At 35.5% G+C, this 20,394-nt stretch overlaps 2 protein-coding genes across 12 annotated transcripts in view; one reads left to right on the forward strand and one right to left on the reverse strand.

Moving 5' to 3' along the window:
* LOC121910067 (solute carrier family 22 member 5-like) overlaps window positions 1-20,394 on the reverse strand; it is a 99,736-nt gene that overhangs the window by 25,903 nt on the left and 53,439 nt on the right. Inside the window, exon 1 of one of the 9 annotated variants that reach the window (XM_042431041.1) lies at window positions 4,098-4,130. The exons of the other annotated variants lie outside the window; for them this stretch is intronic. The gene's annotated coding sequence lies outside the window, so the exon portion shown is untranslated. Of the gene's footprint in view, window positions 1-4,097; window positions 4,131-20,394 lie in introns of those variants that run through there. 9 annotated transcript variants of the gene reach the window in all.
* Window positions 615-20,394, forward strand: part of LOC121910072 — a 45,255-nt gene continuing 25,475 nt past the window's right edge. For 2 of the 3 annotated variants that reach the window (XM_042431050.1, XM_042431049.1), the window contains exons 1-4: window positions 615-3,224; window positions 3,501-3,566; window positions 3,856-4,164; window positions 5,009-5,347. In XM_042431050.1, coding sequence (XP_042286984.1) covers window positions 3,194-3,224; window positions 3,501-3,566; window positions 3,856-4,164; window positions 5,009-5,347 — 745 coding nt within the window. In that variant the 5' untranslated portion in view covers window positions 615-3,193. The remainder of the gene's footprint in view (window positions 3,225-3,500; window positions 3,567-3,855; window positions 4,165-5,008; window positions 5,348-20,394) is intronic. The other variant, XM_042431052.1, reaches the window with a different exon arrangement.

A 20,394-nucleotide genomic window follows, 5' to 3' on the forward strand; every position in this document is an offset into this window, starting at 1 on the left:
TTCCCACTGGTGTGCTCTTTAGGCCACTGGAAAGAAATATAATGACTCAAATTATTGGCTAAAAGATCTTGATGTCATCAAATGAGATGTCACCATCAGGTTTGAGTCAATATGTTTCATTCCATATTTTCAAACTTTCATTCCATGTTCTCAGTTTTCCATCACATTTTAATCAGGAATTGTTATAATGTACACCAATAGCCCTCAAACGTGCACTTAGAACTGTTTAATAACTCTAATCCCGTTGTCTCTGCGGCTTAGGCCTCACAAGTTTTTTCTACAGTCAAAATAGAAATCGGAATAGATATCAGCTCCATACATCACAGATCTGATAGTAAATTTTACATTGTACTAGGTTTTATACGTAGTGTATACAGTACATGCGTTTGTCTTTCAGCTCCTGTGTCAGAGCCAGATGTGTCTCAGATGTGTTTGTCACCAGAAGAAATGGAGGTCAGCTGCTCCTCTGAGGGAGATGAAGTCCAGTTCATTTTGAGTTTGGACCAGAGTGAGGACCAGAACCCACAGCCAGTCCCAGAGAAACTGGACAGTGGACACACAAAGTTTGCCAAGTTCACATATCTAGAATATAGAACTATAATAGTCATCACAATTCATGTTCAACAGTAGAGCAAGAAGCACCTGCAAGAAGGTAATGTGGTAATTATTTTTTACCACAAGGGGAAGCCAATGCTGAGTGGTAAATAGAAAACACAAATATGTATAAATGCACACACAACCATCACACATACTTATGATATGTAAGTTCTACCACTACTAGAGCAAACATTACTATTATAGCTGCTACTGATGCATACATAACAGCCATTATCACAATTAATAATGTAATCACAATGCAAATACCCATAATTACTGCCCTGAAGGATCTGAACATTGACATACTAAGCTCTGCCTTCCAAAACAGATGGAGATTGGCACCTCCTTCATCATTACTATAATCAGTCATTATCATTATGATGTACAGTCCAAGTCAAAGGTTTGAACACACTTTCCCATTCATTTGAATGAGAAAGTGAGAGAAACTTTTCACTGGTACTGTAGGCAGGACAGGTATGTATCTCCTGATCAACTAACTGAATTAAATATACAGTATACACATTTGTAATTGTGTCTTTGTATACAGTGCTGGATGTTAGTTCATCCTATCACCATATGTTCCAGCACTGAAGCATCAGTCACCACTTGATGAGAAAATGAAATAAATCAATGTTGAATAAAGTATGCTAAAAGATTTCCTCATTATTCTTGCTGTTGATCAATACTTGATACCTTGTTATTGCTGCCTCTGGTTAGCTAATCAAAACTGAAACCTCATCTGCAAATGTCATAACTGCCCAAAATATGCACTGTTGGGTGCAGTGTAGAATGTGGAGCAATGTCTGGTGCTTTATTTATTTATTTATCTTAACTTATTTAGATGAGTCAATAAAACTCTAAACTTGACAATCAGCGAGTCTGCTTTATTGTAAGTTCAGTAGACCCAAAAACATTCTATCACAAATTCTTAGAAAGATTGAATGCAAACTATTTGAAACCAATATTTACAGCAAACAGGAAGTGAGTTTCTCCTCTGGCTGTGAGCGTTTCACATAACGCACCATGGCTGAAATAGTGACAAGGAAATAAAAAACCCTGTGGTTTTCTAACTGTCAGTCTCACACATTGTTTAATTATGCATTACATGTGCTGCATGTGAGAGAGTTTAGTGATGCAGATGTTTGTTAGTAATGTGTAGTGTATGGTGTTTTTAAGTTTAGCTACAGTACATTGAGAGGCAGGAAGTGTTCCTTTCCTCATGTTGTTGATGTGTAAACACCTCTCATCTTCAGGCAGCTCCTGTGTCCATGCCTTTATGAATAAATATTCTGCTTTTAAAAACTTGTAAAGACATTAGAAATATGATGATAAGATGTGTCCTTTAATGTTGTTTTTTTCAAAGAAACTGGTAATATGTCCTCAAGAATAACTAAAGGTGAGCAAAAGTAATTTATTTAGTATATTGTGGGAAATAAGTTTTACAGTTCCTGTTTGACAAAGGTAAAGGATGTCACACCTGGAGGCTTTTTGTGCAGCTGTGTCTGCAGCTGAAATGGAAACTCACACCTCAGAGTAAACACCTCTGTGATCTGTGTATTTTGTTTTTCATTTGGTTTTCAGAGCTCTGCAGTTTTCTAAGCAGAAGCACTGGTGTCAATAGTGTTACTTCTAGATGGCTTTTGAAAACTAGCTTGTGACTTGAAACTCTGTTTTACTGAATATATTTTAAAGTCTCATTTGGCTTTCTGTTTATTTCAGAACAAAGCACAATTATTTTAAATAATACAAGTCAGAAGACAGTGTGTGAAAGGCAACAACTGGGATTAAAATAATACATTTGCATGATTCTATGACGTTTACTTTTTACATACATTTTAACACTTGGTTTTTGCTAGGCATCTCAGTAAAAAAGAATGTCACCAACTGTACATGCTTAAACCTTAAGGAATTGTGCAAAGCCAAAGTACATGTTGTAATTATCTAGCTATTGCTGAAGTATGCGACTTAATAGTGTATAACAGTGTATAACTGTATGCACAAATATAATCACAGCACAGTGTTTGTATGAGTACTACTTGAAGTAATGTGTGTGTTATTTTAAAAGGGTTAAAGATTTTTAGGTTTGTTAGTGAGTCCTTTATTATGCCCCTCTGTAGACACATGTATACTAGATGTGCAGGTTATGGCTCATAATTACCTAGACTGCATTTGTTTTATTGCATAAAACATACTCACATTTTTGGACATTATATTTCTTCAAAATATTAACATGTTGTCACAATATTAAGAAAATGTCTCAGGTGAATGGAGCCATCCACATAATGACTGGAACATATCATGCAGGACAAGGTAATGTTAAAATAAATATACTTAAATAAATATTTTAAAAAAACCCAAAAAACTTGCATTGGGCATTGTCTTATGTTTGAGAAACCATATTTGTGTAAGATGTTCAGTAAGTTTGTAACTACAAAAGCGACCAAGTGATTCTTGGTATTTTGTTCACTGGCAATGTGGGTGACAACTCAATAACCGCTTCCTTGAATCTTATCAGACAACAAGACTGAAAAAAGACAAGAAGAGCATAAACCAGCCCACTGTCAGTGGAAAATTCACAGATCAGTCTGTAACAGTCATGAAGAAGACATTGCACCATTGTGAATGCCGTGAGTGAAAGTTTTGAATTTTAATCTACACATACCGACATTAGTTAAAGCAGAATGTTTTTTCATTATTTTATAGTTTGTAGAAACTGCATGATTATGAAATACAATAATCCAGACATGCTAATCATATTGTTCAGGCTGACTTTTTATTAGATTTAACTTGTTACCTTCAAACTAACAACTGACCTTCAGTTGATTAATTTGACGGTATATAAGTACAATTTGAGTATAAATCAAATTTAATATTTGAAATTACATCTGATTTATGTGTCACAGCATTAACAACAATGATTTCTGTCTACATGATCATCACATCTGCGGCAACAACAGCTCTGGCAAAAGGTAAACACAGTGTAAAAATGTGTTACTGTAGAAAACAGTATTGTGTATAATAATAATAATTCAATAAAAACATTATTTAATGTTCTATCTAGAGTAAATCTAGGTCTTTGAATAGTTAGTAGTTGCTTAATAACACAGGAAAATATATTGTGATATAAAAAGTTGAAATAGTTATCTATTATTTCCTTTACCCTGCTGAAATTAAATGCTACACACAAATTACTACAAATGATGTTATTTGTTGTCAGTATTTTACATTGACAATTGTATTTTCTTTCTTTTCCTTCAGGGTTTATGGAATGCAATTTGTCTGAAGCTACTGGAGCTCGCCAGTGTTTTGGAGCAGTGGGGCAGCCGTTGATTTTTAACCTTCCAAATGCAGCAAGTACAGACATTAGGTTGACAAAGGATGGCAAATACATGATGTTCAAAATTAAAAAAAATCAGATACTGACTAATAACGAATCTGGAATCTTCACCAATCAAACATACAAACTGAATAATGCAACAAAAAATTACACTGGGGATTACCAGATGGAAGAATGGTATTTCAATGGTACTTCACTGAAAAACGTCACGGTGCATCTAGAAATACAAGGTAGGTAAAAAAAACAAAAAGTTAATCTGAAACAAAAAGTTTGTTCAATACAATTGTACACAAAAAAATCTATTTTATATCTAAAACAGGAAAAAAGCAGACATTTTAAACTAGGATAACAGACAATAAAGGGTGGTGCTTATTAAATATTTGTGTTAATTAAACAAACAAATATATATTTGACTACTACGGCAGCGAGAAACTTCTCATTTTAACAAGATCCTTATCACGTCATAACAACATATTTTTCATGTTAGTCTGAGATACACACACACAGATAATCATACTCTCATTTTTAGAATGATTACTATCATAAATATGTTTTTGATTACTATATGCGAAACTATACTTGTGGGAAATTAAACAGCTCTAGCAGTGTTCGGTCTCCAGTTCAGGTGGGTGGGGAGGGGATACTGGGCTTTGATGCTGCTGAGAAAGACGCTGCTCAACTGAAGTCATGTGGACTTGTGCGCTGTCAGAAGGGAAGGAGATGTCTGTTCTTGTCAGATAATATCTGTGGTCTGGTAGAGAACACTGCACGGACCAGTAATTTATTTATAGCCAGAATGTTTTGTGATAACAAGATAAAGTGGTTTGTTGTTGTTCATTTTAGTCAGGAACTGTTATATTGTACACAAATAGCCCTGAAACATGCACTGAGAACTGTCTAACAACTAATCCTGTTGTCACTGTGAAAAAGCAACTAGCTAGCTAGTTATTTCTACAGTCAAAATAGAAATTGGAACAGATATCGGCTCTATACTTTACAGATTTGATAGTCAATTTTACATTGTAGCAGGTTTTATACGTAGTGTATACAGTACATACAGTGTTTGTCTTTCAGCTCCTGTGTCAGAGCCAGCTGTGTCTCAGATGTGTTTGTCACCAGAAGAAATGAAGGTCAGCTGCTCCTCTGAGGGAGATGTCAAAGAGTTCAGTTTGAGTTTGGACGGTTACGTACTGATGAGGACCAGAACCTACAGCCAGTCCCAGAGAAACTGGACAGTGGCCACACAATCCTTGACTGGGATTACAGACAAACAAGACAAAGCCAACGTTTCCAGTGTGAGCATCAGATTACATGGTCAGCTGACAGGAAACTTGACGTGTCATGTTCAGAACAATGTTAGCAGAGATGAAAAGGTTATTCACCTGAAAAGCTGCAAAGGTACAGCGTTTGAAGGTAAATGCTATCTTTTCTAAATATCAGCTCTTCACTACTATTTCACTTTTTTATTCAAGAATTTTATCAATTAAATTCATTATAAAAATCACATTTTGTTTACTAGTATAACCATCCTGTGGTCTGGTAGGGAACATTACTTTTCTTTTTAAGATTTTTCACTATCTGATACTGCAAATCACTTGTCTTGTTGGTGGAAAGTAACCATGTCAAACTCTCTTATGATCATATCATTATTTTGTTTTTAATAATAATTACACATCCACTGAACACCTGAAGATAAAAATGGACAAAACATATTTGAGAAACATATCGGTAGCTTTGAAATTGACACATCAATGCCATCATAATATCTAATTTGGTTTGATATTTGTTTTCTAGATTGTGTTTCTGGCTTCCCTGTTGTGAATGTGGCTGTGATAGCTGGTGTTATCGCTCTGCTTCTCCTTGTGTCTCTGTGTGTTGGTCTAAAACATCTACATAAGAAACCAAGACCAATGACTGTTAATGAGGGTAAGTGAAAGATATGTCTTTATCTTTATTAATGCATATTTTACAAACCATACTTGACATTCCTGACCATCATTTTGCTACTGGACTATTTTACTGGTAGGTTACCATAGTTGTATAGATTTTGGAAGTTTTTTTTCTACTTTTAAGGTATCTGTTGGTATGTTCATTTAAATGCACAATGAAAGTTGACTTGCAAATACTTGAGCATTGCTTGCAGAAAGAATCCATCACAATGATCTCTAATTAAATCTCCTTTGTTTAATGTTACAGACTAACACTAGCATTGTGATTGAGAGTATGGACTGATTTGAAAAGAATGCAATATATTTCCAAACAGCAATAATGTTATAATGTTACAAAAACAAAAGAAGACATTTCACATCTGTTTTCACTTTTTCCAGGTAATTCTGACAATGAAATCATCTACTCAGATGTTGTTGTGATGAAGAACACAAGGAAAGGTCGACCCATCTCACATCAAAATACAAAATAATTTTCTCCTAAAACAATAATTCAATCACCAGCCCAAGTCTAAACCCTAACCATAACCTTGTTGGAAACCTCATGTATAACCTTTAACATGATATAATGATCAGGGATCATTGACTATGTGACTTGGAAAAAAAAAGTTCAACTAGTCCAACTATGGACTATTCCTAAAGTAAACAAGAATAGTTTTAATTTTGATTTTTGAGGTTTTTTGCATTTGTTTCTCAAACATAACATATACTTTTATACGATTTTATTAACTATTTTTGCTTTGTAATTGTGTGGCATTGTGTTTTGTCCTTTGTATTTTACATATATTTTTCAAATAAACTTATTGGCAACATTTGTATATTTTTAACGTAATGTTTCATTCACCAAGGTCAAAATGAAAAGAAGGAGATAACTTCAGTTATTAATAAAAGCAAGTGGAGTTGTGCTTATAATTAGTATATGGTCAGTCATTTAGTTATAAAACATGTTGCTCATGGGTGACATCTGGAGGACGTACACTGTTGTTGCAGTTACTAACAACAGATTAGAGTACAGTGGAGTAGAGTAAATTACAGTAGAGTACTGTATAATGTCCCAGTGTGGCAGTCAGTAATAATATATAAAAGAGGAATACAACAATCAGTTGAAACAACAATCAATACAAAAAATGTATATCAGTATAAAGAGACAGAGGTACAGGCTCCAAGCAACAGATAATTTTTAACCACAAGATGGAGACAAAAGTCCTCACATATAACTAGATGATGGAAATGGAACAAAATCATTACAATACATTGAATTTGTTGTAACTTTATGTCAATTTTAGTGGGGCTATTCAGATACTGGATTCATGCACACATTGATACTAGACTGATGCACACACTGTCTCCACTCCAACTGTTACATCATGTTGGAGTCTCATCCTACTGTTACAGTCCACATGGGCTACATACAGTATGAGAAGGCCACTGTGTGGTTTAAATAATCAAAAGTCCCCTTTTTCCAGTCTTTGTTGTGATTAATTTCCACATTCAGATATTTTTGTCATGTTATCTGGGTCCACAGGGTGGGAGCAAAGTTGATGCTGTAACTTAATTATATGTACTCTTAGCAAGATTGTGTATCTGTGCTCACAGCAGAGGTGAAGTGAGTCTCTCCTGTGAGAGTTTTAAGCCTGACCAGTTTTATTGTTATTGCTGAATAGATCACATGGCATACTTTGATAATTTGAGAAAAACATTCAGCATCAAGTTATAATTAGCTTGTTTACTCTTCATTGTGTCGATTCTCCTACACAGACACTCAACCACAACATGATCACATGTCTGATGCTGTGGCTGAAGCTGAGACGGGAAAAAAGGTGTGGTTTCTAATGTTGCCCCTCACACAATAGATAATCATGCCTAAGATGTTATTTCCATTTACATTCCCCTGAATGTAGAACATGGTAAATAGCATACAGCACATGATTTAAAAATAAACACCATGTCGGTATGTTGAGAGACAGTAAGTGTTCATCTCTTTGTAGTGTCCTTTACGGAAATACAAAATCTCTCATCCTCACACAGCTTTAAGATATGCTTGCAGATGAGTTGAGAGATAAAAACATAATATTTCTTTATACAGCACACGGGTGTAAGAACCATTCAGTTTCATGTCTTTGTGAGCAAATATTTTACATTTAAATGCTGTCTTGAAATTAGAAATACCATGATGTATCCTTCATTACACTGCATTTTGTACAGTGTTTGGTAAAGAAAACATTAAAAATGATTTATTCATTGATGGAGGCTTTCTGGGGGCTGCATGTGTCTCATACAGGAGACCTGTAACTGAGACCTCTGTTTCACATGGTTGATGACAGAATTGACTCACAAACCCCTTTCACCAAATGCACACACATTGCCCTTAAAAAAATATGAGTAAAAATATATGTACATTCTCACTGTTTCACTGTTTCATAAATGTACAAATGTAAAATCTGCATGGCATCTTTTCTTGTAGGCAGCTGACATTTAATGATCTTTGTGATATGTGTCTTGACTAATGGAGTTACATCTTTTGTAGAGATATATTGAAACATCCTGGCAACTAAAATAAATAATAGTAATGTGCTTTATATTCACACCAGTACACACTAATCTTTTCCATCTCTTCTAATGTGGCAAAGCGCTATGGGTTAAATATGGTTGCTTCAATCAATGATGTCCAACTACGCCACCTGGGGGAATTTCACCCCCAGGACATTCAAATTAAGTGCTCAACTCCTGAGCTAAACAGGTCACACAGGGTCGAATAAAACACTGGAAGAGAGTTTGTGATTCCACAATAAAAAAATATTTATTAACAATAAATGCACAGTAAGTATATAAAAAAAATCAATCTTTTACACAAATATATCAAAATGTATTATAGTAAAAATTATTGCACAATCCCAATGGCCTACTAGCGTTAATTGCCTGATACTACCTGGAGCAAGGGGGGATCCCAATCACAGGGGAAACTGGACGAGAGAAGGGGAGAAAGCAAATAAATAAACCACCAGCATGTGTTCGCAAAAACCCAAACTACATGATACCGTTCACTACCACAGCAGAACGTGAGGGGACCACCACCAGGGGGAAAAGATCTCGTCGGCCCGGCCTAGGCCCACGGCTCCTACAGGCAGAGGCAGAGAGTCAATGCAGGCACATAAGGAGGGGGAACATATAACATGAGCCGACCAACCGTGCACTACACCAGGTCGGAGCAAAACTAAAAAAAAACAAAGTCAAAGTCAAACTGAAAACAAAATTGAATTTAGAAAAAAAAGAAGTCAGTACAATTTAACAAATTAAACTAAAGCACAAGAAATAAGATAAGCAAAAGAAAAAAAGAGAAAGTAAATTAAATGAAAAGTGAAAAGTTAAAGAAAATGAACAAAAAGCCTAACCAAATTAATAAAGCAACAAACTATACACTCCTCTGGCTCAGCGTTGCTATGACACCAGCGGTCGATACATCATAAATGACATGCAGTAGACCAGGAGCTGGAGGGCAGTGGGATGCAGCCAGCAAGCAGAGGTGCAGCCTCCCAGGTACCAGGAGGAGAGTTTCTGTGACTGCCGCAGCCCAAACACGCTGACAGCAGCGATAAATTGCCCACGCTTCCCCACACACTGGTTCGGAGCACAACAATCCCGCTGTGAGCTTCCAGCAGGCCAAGAGACAGGCTCCACTTACAGACACCGGATGGAGGCCAAAGTCCAGCGCAGCCCCGCTGAAAACACTGATGGCCCTAGTTCAGCCAGCAGTTCGTCACACAAAGAAAGCAGCAAGGGAATGACAGTGCACTGATTTAATCCCAATACCGGACCGCAATTAGTTGAGGGCCTACAAGTGTCAGTGGGCGGTACCAGGTGGAGAAGGAGGCAAGAGGAAAAAAAAAAAAAAAAAACTCCCAACCAACTGTGGAGGGATCACTCTGCTACATCAATCTTTTTCATCCATCTCTTTTAAAGAGGTTAAGATCTATATGCTGTAATTATCTGTAGAATTCATGTTAGCTAAAAAAAAAAAAAACTAATGCGCCCTAATCTCCTTAATAATATAACTGCATTCAGGAAGTCATCCAGGTAAGTGTAGCCATTCACATAATGTCAGGAACAGCTCAGACAGTGCATGACAATTCAGAAATATGAACTAAAGACAGCAGAAAATACCCACTTGCACCAAAGACTGCCATGGTCCAATGGTTTTAACTGGAGAAACCATATTTTAGTTAAGTGTCAGTGGTCTTGGTCTTAATACTGCAAGAAGCTCAGTAACTTTAGTAAATTCAAATAGGATAAGAAGCAATGTGATAAAGAAGTATTTCGCTTTCAGCAAGTAACTGCTGCTGATTCTCTCCTCACAACAAAGCCAGAAACAAACCCGCCTGCTGACAGTGGAAAGTTCACAAGTCTGTAAATAAGCCACAAAGAAGACACCCTCTCTTTGAAAGTGGTGAGTGATTTTTAAACTTTGAGCCAGTTACTTGAGTTACAGTGTGCAGACAAAAAGTGTAAAATTTTATTACTTGTTACATGACTTTTACAATTTCTGAAGGAAATGAAACTCTCCTTTAATTAAGCAAATATTCCAAACATTGTATCTATATTGTCCATGCATTATGTTTCTGTAAGCATCTTTTTAATTTAAACTGAAAATATGATAATACACTCAAAAAGATCACATCTTTTAATTCATTGATTGTTCTGCCTACATGAGAAATTCACCATGATTTAAAGATGGTTTGATGTGGGTCTGAACAGAAAAATGATTTTCATCTACATGATCCTCACAGCTCTGGTGCCAACAGCAAAAGGTACAATTTAGAGTAATTGTGTAGTTAATAACTGAACAAAGTCGTTAAATAATTGAAAATAGCTACTATATCATATTGCCAGTTTTAGTGTCACTCCTTTCCTGACAGTTCATAAATGACTGAAACCCTTTGTATTTGTTATATACGTATATATATATATATATATATATATATATATATATATATATATATATATATACAAACAGTATTGTGTATAATTATAATAATAATTATAATAGTAATAACAATAATAATTCAATAAAAATTTGATTTATTGTTCTGTCTAGAGTAAATCTAGGTCTTTGCATAGTTAATACTTGCTCAATAGCACAGGAAAATATATTTTTATATAAAGAGTTGAAAAAGTCCTCTTTCATTTCCTTTATCCTGCTGAAAATAAATGCTACACACAAATTACTACAAATTATGTTATCTGTTGTCAGTATCTTACATTGAAAATTGTACTGTCTTTCTGGACCTTTAGGGTTTATGGAATGCAATTTTTCTGAACCTATTAGAGCTCGCCAGTGTTTTGGAGCAGTGGGGCAGCCGTTGATTTTTAATCTTCCAAATACAACAAATAAAGACATTAGCTTGATAAAGGATGACCTATACAAGATTTTCAGAATTAAAAACAATCAGTTAGTGACTAATGAATCTGGAAACTGATTAATGTAATGAAAAGAAACTCTGGGGATTACCAGATAGTAGAACATGGATTGAATGGTATTTCACTGAACAAAGCCAAGGTGCATCTAGAAATACAAGGTAGGTAAGAAAAAAAAAAGGCTAATCCGAAACAAAAACTGTGTTCAATACAATTGTACATGACAAAAAAATCTATTGTATATCTAAAACAGGAAAAAAGCAGATATTTTAAACTAAGATAACAGACAATAAAGGGTGGTGCTTATTAAATATTTGTGTTAATTAAAAAAACAAATATACATTTGACTATTACAGCAGCGAGAAACTTTTCTCCTTATCACGTCATAATAAGATATTTTTCATTAAGCTGAGATATGTGCTGACGGGTAATTATACTCACATTTTTAGAGTGATTACGATCATAAATATGTTTTAGTTTATTTTATGTGAAACTATACTCGTGGGAACTCAAACAGCTCAAGCAGTGTTCCGTCTCCAGTTCAGGCGGGTGCAGGGGTGGTGGTGGATAGTCAGGTCTTCTGCTGATAAACAGAGGGGATACTGGGCTTTGATGCTGCTCAACTGAAGTCATGTGGGCTTGTGCGCTGTCAGAAGGGAAGGAGATGTCTGTTCTTGTCAGATAATATCTGTGGTCTGGTAGAGAACACTGCATGGACCGGTAACTTATTTATAGCCAGAATGTTTTGTGATAACAGGAAAAGTTTCTTGCAAAAATGGAATAACATGAACATGATCTCATTTTATCTAACGAGAAAAGGATCTTGTTAAAGTAAGAAAAGTTTGTCTTTATAACAAGAAACAGAGCAAATATGTTTTTTTATGAATTATGTAATTATTTATGTTCCTGTTAGATCCAACTTGACAAATTAATTTTACTTTTATTAGACAGAACAGTAGAGAGATGGGAAACATAAGGCGAGAGAGGGAAACAACAAACATGTAACGACATGCAACAAAGTTTCCCACTGATGTGCTCCTTAGGCCACTGGAAAGAAATACAATGACTCAAATTATTTGCTAAAACATTTTGATGTCATCAAATGTCACCATCAGGTTTGAGTCAACATGTTTCATTCCATATTTTCAAACTTTCATTCCATGTTCTCAGATTTCCATCACATTTAGTCAGGAATTGTTATATTGTACACAAACAGCCCTCAATGATGTACTGAGAACTGTCTAATAACTCTAATCCTGTTGTCTCTGTAAAAAAGCAACTAGCAAGTTTTTTCTACAATCACAATAGAAATTGGAATAGATATTGGCTCCATACTTCACAGATTTTATAGTCATTGTACTAGGTTTTATACGTAGTGTATACAGTACATGTGTTTGTCTTTCAGCTCCTGTGTCAGAGCCAGATGTGTCTCAGATGTGTTTGTCACCAGAAGAAATGAAGGTCAGCTGCTCCTCTGAGGGAGATGAAGTCCAGTTCATTTTGAGTTTGGACGGTTACGTACTGATGCAGACCAGAACCCACAGCCAGTCTCAGAAAAACTGGACAGTGGACACACAATCCTTTATTGGGATTGATTACTTTCTGCAAGCAATGCTCAAGTCTTTGCAAGTCAAGGTCAAACAGAATGAAAATAAGGAGATAACTTCAGTTACTAATAAAAGCAAGTGGAGTTGTGCTTGTAATTAGTATAAGGTCAGTCATTTAGTTATAAAACATGTTGCTCATGGGTGACATCTGGAGGACCTATATTGTTGTTCCAGTTACTAACAATTAGAGTAGAGTAGATTAGAGTAGAGTACTGTATAATGTCCCAATGTTGCAGTCAGTAATAACATATAAAAGATGAATACAATAATTAATTGAAACAACAATCAATACAAAAAAAGAACACGGAACAGACAGAAGTACAGGCTCCAAGCAACAGATCATTTTTACCACAAGATGGAGCCAAAAGTCCTCACATGTAACTGGATGATGGAAATGGAACAAAATCATACCAATACATTGAACTTTTTGTCAATATCAGTGTAACTATTCAGATACTGGATTCATGCACACATTGCTAGGTGGAGTCTTGTCCTACTGTACATACAGTATGAGAAGGCCACTGTGCACTTTAAAATAAACATTACATGCATCAGTGATTAATTTCTACACCCAGATATTTCTGTCATGTTATCTGGGTCCACAGGGTGAGTTGATGCTGTAACTTAACTCTAATTTTGATTATTTATATGTACTCTTAGTAAGATTGTGTATCTGTGCTCACAGCGGAGGTGAAGTGAGTCACTCCTGTGAGAGATTAAAGCCTGTCTAGTTTTATATTACATATTGTTAACATGAAATAATGATCAGGAATCATTGACTTTTGGGGAAAAAAAGTTAAACACATTTCAACCTGTAGGATACTTGTTACCATATCTATATTGCACTACAGACTATTTCCAAAGTAAACAAGAATAGTTTTATTTTCTCTTGATTTTTTAGTTACTGTTTTAAATGTGGAGTTGTTTTTTAAGTATTCATGCATTTGCTTCTCAAACAGAACCATGTTTTTATATTTTATTTACTGTTTTCGCTTTGTAATTGTGTGGCATTGTATACATTTTTAAAGTGTTTTGTCCTGTGCATTTTACATGTATTTTTCAAATAGGCATTGATAACATTCATATATTTAATCTAATGTTTTTCATATTGTTGTTTTTTCATAGAAACCATAAAACCAAGGTCGAATAGACTGAAAAGAGGGAAATACCTTCAGTTTCTGTGCAATTAATAAAAGCAAGTGGAGTTTTACTTGTAATTAGTCAAATGTCAGTAATTTAATAATAAAACATGTTGCTCATGGGTGACATCTGGAGGACGTATACTTGTTGTTGCAGTTACTAACTGGTTGAGTAGAGTAGAGTAGAGTACTGTATAATGTCCCAATGTTGCAGTCAGTAATAATATATAAAAGAGGAATACAATAATCAATACAAAAAATGTACATAAGTATAAAGAGACAGAAGTACAGGCTCCAAGCAACAGATCATTTTTGCCACAAGATGGAGCCAAAAGTCCTCACATGGAACAAAATCATAACAATACATTGAATTATATTAAGAGAAAGAAAGAGAGAGAGAATACTTCCATTGAGTTACACAGAGAGCGTTTTGCCGGACGTCTTGAGCAGATCTTCATTCATTGTAATACAGTTTTATATTACATATTATTATTGCTGAATAGATCGCATGGCATACTTTGATAATTTCAGATTAGCATTCTGCATCAAATCATAATTAGCTTGCTTACTCTTCACTGTGTTGATTCTCCTACGCAGATACTCAACTACAACATGATCACATGTCTCTCTTTCTCTGCAATCTTGATACTGGTCTGATGCTGTGGCTGAAGCTGAGATGAGAAAAAGAGCTGTGGTTTCTAACATTGCCTCTCATACAAAAGATTATCACAGATGTTATTTCCGTTTAAATTCCTCTTAATGCACAGCATGGTAAAAAGTATACAGTACATGATTTAAAAATAAACACCATGTGGGTATGTTGAGAGGCAGGAAACGTTCATCTCTTTGTAGTGTCCTTTACAATACTACAAAATGTCTCATCCTCACACAGCTTTAAGATATGCTTGCAGATAGTGGTGCAACGGATCGTAGTTGATCCGTGATCCGTACGGATCGCCCCCCCACAGACAATTCAGAAATATGAACTAAAGACAGCAGAAAATACCCACTTTCTACACCAAAGACTGCCATGATCCAATGGTTTTAACTGGAGAAACCATATTTTAGTTAAATGTCAGCGGTCTTGGTCTTGATACTACAAGAAGCTCAGTAACTTTAGTAAATTCAAATAGGATAAGAAGCAATGGGATTCAGAAGTACTTTGCTTAGAGCAAATAACCACTTCCTTGATTCTCTCCTCACAACAAAACCAGAAACAAACCAGCCTGCTGACAGTGGAAAGTATACAGGTCTGCAAATAAGCCACAAAGAAGACACCTCATTGTAAAAGTGTTGAGTGATTTTTAAACCTTGAGCCAGTGACTTGAGTTACAGTGTGAAGAAAAAAGTGTAAAAAGTGACCAGACTGGAGTGGACCATCCTGGGGTCTACCAGTGTTATCTGCCAGGATCTACAGCCCCAGTAATGTCTGCATATAGCCACACAGTCAACCTCTAGGGAGCTCCTTCATCATGTGGAGAAGCTATGGCAGATGGATATATTGCCAGACATATGTGTCCAGTGATGTCACAGACCAGACAATCAGAGATCTGGGGATTCCTAAATGCACAGTAGTTGCTTGAACTGCTGCAAGAATGGCCACTAACACTCCTACGCCTGTAGGTGTACTGTGCAAATTTGGGGGCAGCTGTGATGAAAGACTTGTTTATTTGTGTATTATAGTAGTTTAGTCACTCAGTGGGGTAGGAGGATCAGCCAATCAGAGCCTTTGTTATTATTTTGCCTGCAAACATTTGAGTGTTATGTTTGTTTAGTCGTAGTTTGGATGAGAAACAGAGGACAAACTGGCTTCAAACACAACTAAACAAGACACATCCGGTATTTCAAATGTAGACATCGGCTTATATGGTCAACTGACAGGAAACTTGATGTGCAATGTTCAAAACAATGTCAGCAAAGAAGAAACAGTTATCCAGCTGACAAGCTATAAAGGTACTGTATCTCAAGGAATTATCAAATTCCTTATTATGTCATTATGTACTCTTATGTACTGCACTTTCATCACAGTTTAAGACATGCTTTTGTGTGCTGCTTAAAATGGGCAACAGTTTCTGGTGCTTTTTATGCAGCTGCCATTTTTACTGATTTATATGAGCAAATAAAACTCTAAAATTAAAACTCAATTATTTACCAATCTACTACCACAAATGCTTTGTAGGCTTCCATGCTACCTGTATTGACTACCTGTATTTACAGCACAGATGAGTTGAATCTCTCTTGGGGCTGTGAAAATTCAAATCAGGCACTGTGGTGGAGGCAGCGACAAAAAAAGAAAAAACTTGTATTTTTTTTACTGTCACTCTCATGCATTGTTTAATGTCACATTACCTGTGTTGTCTGTGAAAAAGTCTGTGATCCACATGCTTGTGAGTCATTTTTTTTGTCTATATTGTTACAGTGTGTCCTTTGCAGGAACATCTCTCATCTTCTGGCAGGTTTAACATGTGTTTACAACATAGCAAAAAATAAAACAGCCATTTCTAAACGAGTATTAAAGAACTAGCTTGTGACTTGCAGTCTGTTCCACGTAAAGTATAACAGTTTCACCACAACAACACAAATTAGCTAAAAGGCCAAATTAAAACTCGACATTCAAAATGCACTATATATTTAATAAAAGGTTACACTTATATGATCAGCATATTGCAATGGACCATAGCAGATCATAGAGACAAAACCTTGCAGTGGATTTACAGGTATATTGCCCTGGTCAGCACAGCATAACTGACTGATAATCTCAGGAAAAGTCACAGCCACATCACCCTGTTCTTTAAACTCTCCCCCTACAACCACACACTCTCCACACAGTGACAATATACAGAATACCAATTCCTCAACTGTACCAATTAAACTGTTATAACTACAATTAGAAAGTGACTCAAGGTTTTTTTATAATAACTGGAACACTTCACATAGCACGAGATGAAAAAGGTAAAACTGAAGACAGAAATTTACTACTTTCTGCACCAATAACTTGTATTGGCCATTATTTTAAGTTTGAAAAGCCATATTCAAGTTAAACAGATTTAATCTGAATAATGCAAGACACCCAGTACATTTAACTACAAAAGCAGTGAATCTATTTTGGTCACTAGCAGAATGTGGGTGGCAACTCAGTAGCTGCTTCCTTGATTCTTATCATAAAAACGAAAAGATCAGAAATAAACCAAGTCGCTGTCAGTGGAAAATTCACAGGTCAGTCTTTAACAGCTACAAAGAAGACATCATACTATTGTGAATTCTGTGAGTGACAGTGTTGAACTTGAATCAATGTATGCATGATGGCGCTTAGCATAAGTTCAAGCAGGAAGACTATCTATTATTCATTCTCATTATACTCTCTCCTCACCTTCTCCTGCTCTCATACTGGCAGAGTAGGGGCGTTACTCAGTTAACAAATCAGATTCTGCCACGATTTCTATCAGCCTATTAAGTCTTAGCTGCCAAACTTTAAATCTGTTCTCTCTGTCGTCGTCAGCTGTTATTTCAGTGCAAATCGTTGCGACCCTCTGTCACCCCCTTCATCTCCACTTCATCCTCACCAGAAGCTGCTCCTCTTCTCATCATTCAGATCTAAATATTCCCATATTCATCACCACCACCAGTGTCTAGGCTCCATAGGGGGGATATCCTATTCTATTCGCTGTACTTCCCCCTTATCAATATGTCGACATCAAAATGAGGTCTTATCGCCAAAGACTTTTCACATTTTCATCTCATTATGCATATTCAATAAAATTATTGTTACTTAAAAAAGTCTCTCCTGATTGAACCGATATTAGTTATCCATATTGTCTATATAAATTAGGAAAGGCCACATACAGTATATCCATCTAAATGATCCTCATAGCTCTCGCAACAACAGTGCTGGCAAAAGGTACACTTCAGAGTAGCTGTGCAGTTAACAATATGGTGTGGATCAGACTTCAGAAAAGAAAAAGATGCAAGCAAGGCAGAAGAGTTTACGAAGACAATTCAAAACAGATTCAGTATTGAGCATAAAAGTTCATTCTTGACTTTCAAAACAGTAGGCTAATTCGACAGACAGAATAATAACCCAAAGCCCACATAAAAGCATTTATACTCATTTTTAAAACCTATATTTTATACTCAGCACTAATCTTTTTACTTTTACTGATCATTTGCAGTAAAACTATGACTTTTAATAGCTACTGGAAAGTTGTCTGGAGCACAATACAAGAATACAACAACGGTATTACAATTATTGCTATTATTATTTTAAATCAGTATTTTAAATCGGTATTTTACATTTTTTGTTTGTTTTTAGGGTCTACTGAATGCAGTTTCTCTGAGCCTGCTGGAGCTCAGCAGTGTCTTGGAGTCATGGGGCAACCGTTGCTTTTTCATCTGCCAAATACAGAATATAGAGAGATAAAACTGATAAAAGATAACAAATATATAATATTGAAAATAGCAAAAAATCTGACTATGACTCCACACATTGAATATGTAAATCAGCCTGAACTCTTCACTAATGGAACGTTGAAACTAGGAAATGCAGTGAAGAGACACCCTGGGGATTACCGATTGGACAAATTTGGACTGAATGGCACTGAAACAACTCAGTGTGCATTTAGAAATACCAGGTAAGGTTAAAAAAAATAAAGTTAAAGTGTAGAGACAACAATCAGATCAGTTCCAACTGTATATGAAAAAAGATTTAGATTTATATACATACACAACTATATTGCAGCAATGTGTTTCCATTTGCAAATGGACAATAGGAAATTAATTTCCTACATATGTTTGTATATGTGTATTTTAATAAGATGTCTGCTGCATTCTCCTCGGCCTGTGAGCCTTTCAAACAAAGCACCATGGCTGAGACAGAAAGAAAAGACCCTGTGGTTTTTTAACTGTCAGTCTCATACGTGGTTTAATTCTGCATTGCCTGTGCTGTATGTGAGAGCGTTTAGTGTTAGTAATGAGTAGTGTCTGGGTTTCTAAGTTTGGCTACATTACATTTAGAGGCAGGAAGTGTTCATTTCTTCATTTGGCCGTTACATAAACACCTCTCATCTTCAGGCAGCTCCTGTGCCCATGTCTTTATGAATAAATATTTTGCATTTAAATACTTGTAAAGACATTAGAAATGTAATGGTAAGCCGTGTCCTTCAATGTTTTTTCAAAGAAACTGGTACTATGTGCTAAAGAATAACTAAAGGTGAGTAAAAGTAATTTATTCAGTATACAAAGGGAAATCCAGTGTCTATTTGACAAAGGTAAAGGATGTCACACCTGGAGGCTTTTTGTGTAGTTGTGTCTGCAGCTGAAATGGAAACTCACACCTCAGAGTAAAGACTTCTGTGATCTGTGTTTTTTGTTCTTCATTTGGTTTTCAGTGCTCTGCAGTTTTATAAGCGGAAGTACTGGTGTCAACGGTGGTATTTCTAAATGGCGTTTGAAAACTAGCTTCTGACATGGAACTCTCTTTTACTGAATATATTTTAAAGCCTCACTTGGCTTTCTGTGTATTTCACAACAAAGAACAATTATTTTAAATAATACAAGTAGAAAGACAGTGTGTGAAAGGCAACAACTGAGACCATGAAAATAATACATTAGCATGATTCTATAAAGTTTACTTTTTGACTTTTGACATACATTTTAAACACACTCTTTTGCTAGGCATCCAAGAAATAGAATATCACCAACTGTACAAGCTTAACCCTTAAATAATTATGTAAAGCCAAAATACATGTTGTAATTATCTATATATTGCTGAAGTATGCCTGTGTGACTTAACAGTGTGTAATTACACTAATATAATCACAGCACAGTGTTCGTATGAATTCTGCACTACTTGAATTAATATAACTAAAACTTGGTCAGTCCTGAACGCAAAAGCTGATACAAGAATTGATAAATTGATAAAAAATATTGTGAACACTTGTGTCCACAGATTTTATGCAAATACAGTACAGTCAGGTAAAAATTAAATATCATATTTCCAACATTATGAACTGAGACAAAAAGTATGTAATTTGTCATTATGTGTGTGTTATTTTAAAAGTGTTAAAGATATGTAAGTCTGTTAGTGAATCCTTTATCATGCCCCTCTGTGGACACATGTATACTAGATGTTGTGCAGGTTAGGGTTCATAATTACCTGCAGAATTTGTTTTATTGCAGCTGATAATACATACTCACATTTTTGGACATCATTTTGTTCCAAATATTAACATGTTGCAAATATACTTAAAAATGTCTCAGGTGAATGGAGCCATCCACATTATGACTGGAACATATCACGCAGGCCATGGTAATGTAAAATAAATATACTTCTTGCATTGGGCATTGTTTTAAGTTTGAGA

The sequence above is a fragment of the Thunnus maccoyii genome, chromosome 13 (genome assembly GCF_910596095.1).
Source record: "Thunnus maccoyii chromosome 13, fThuMac1.1, whole genome shotgun sequence".
Lineage (NCBI taxonomy): Eukaryota > Metazoa > Chordata > Actinopteri > Scombriformes > Scombridae > Thunnus > Thunnus maccoyii.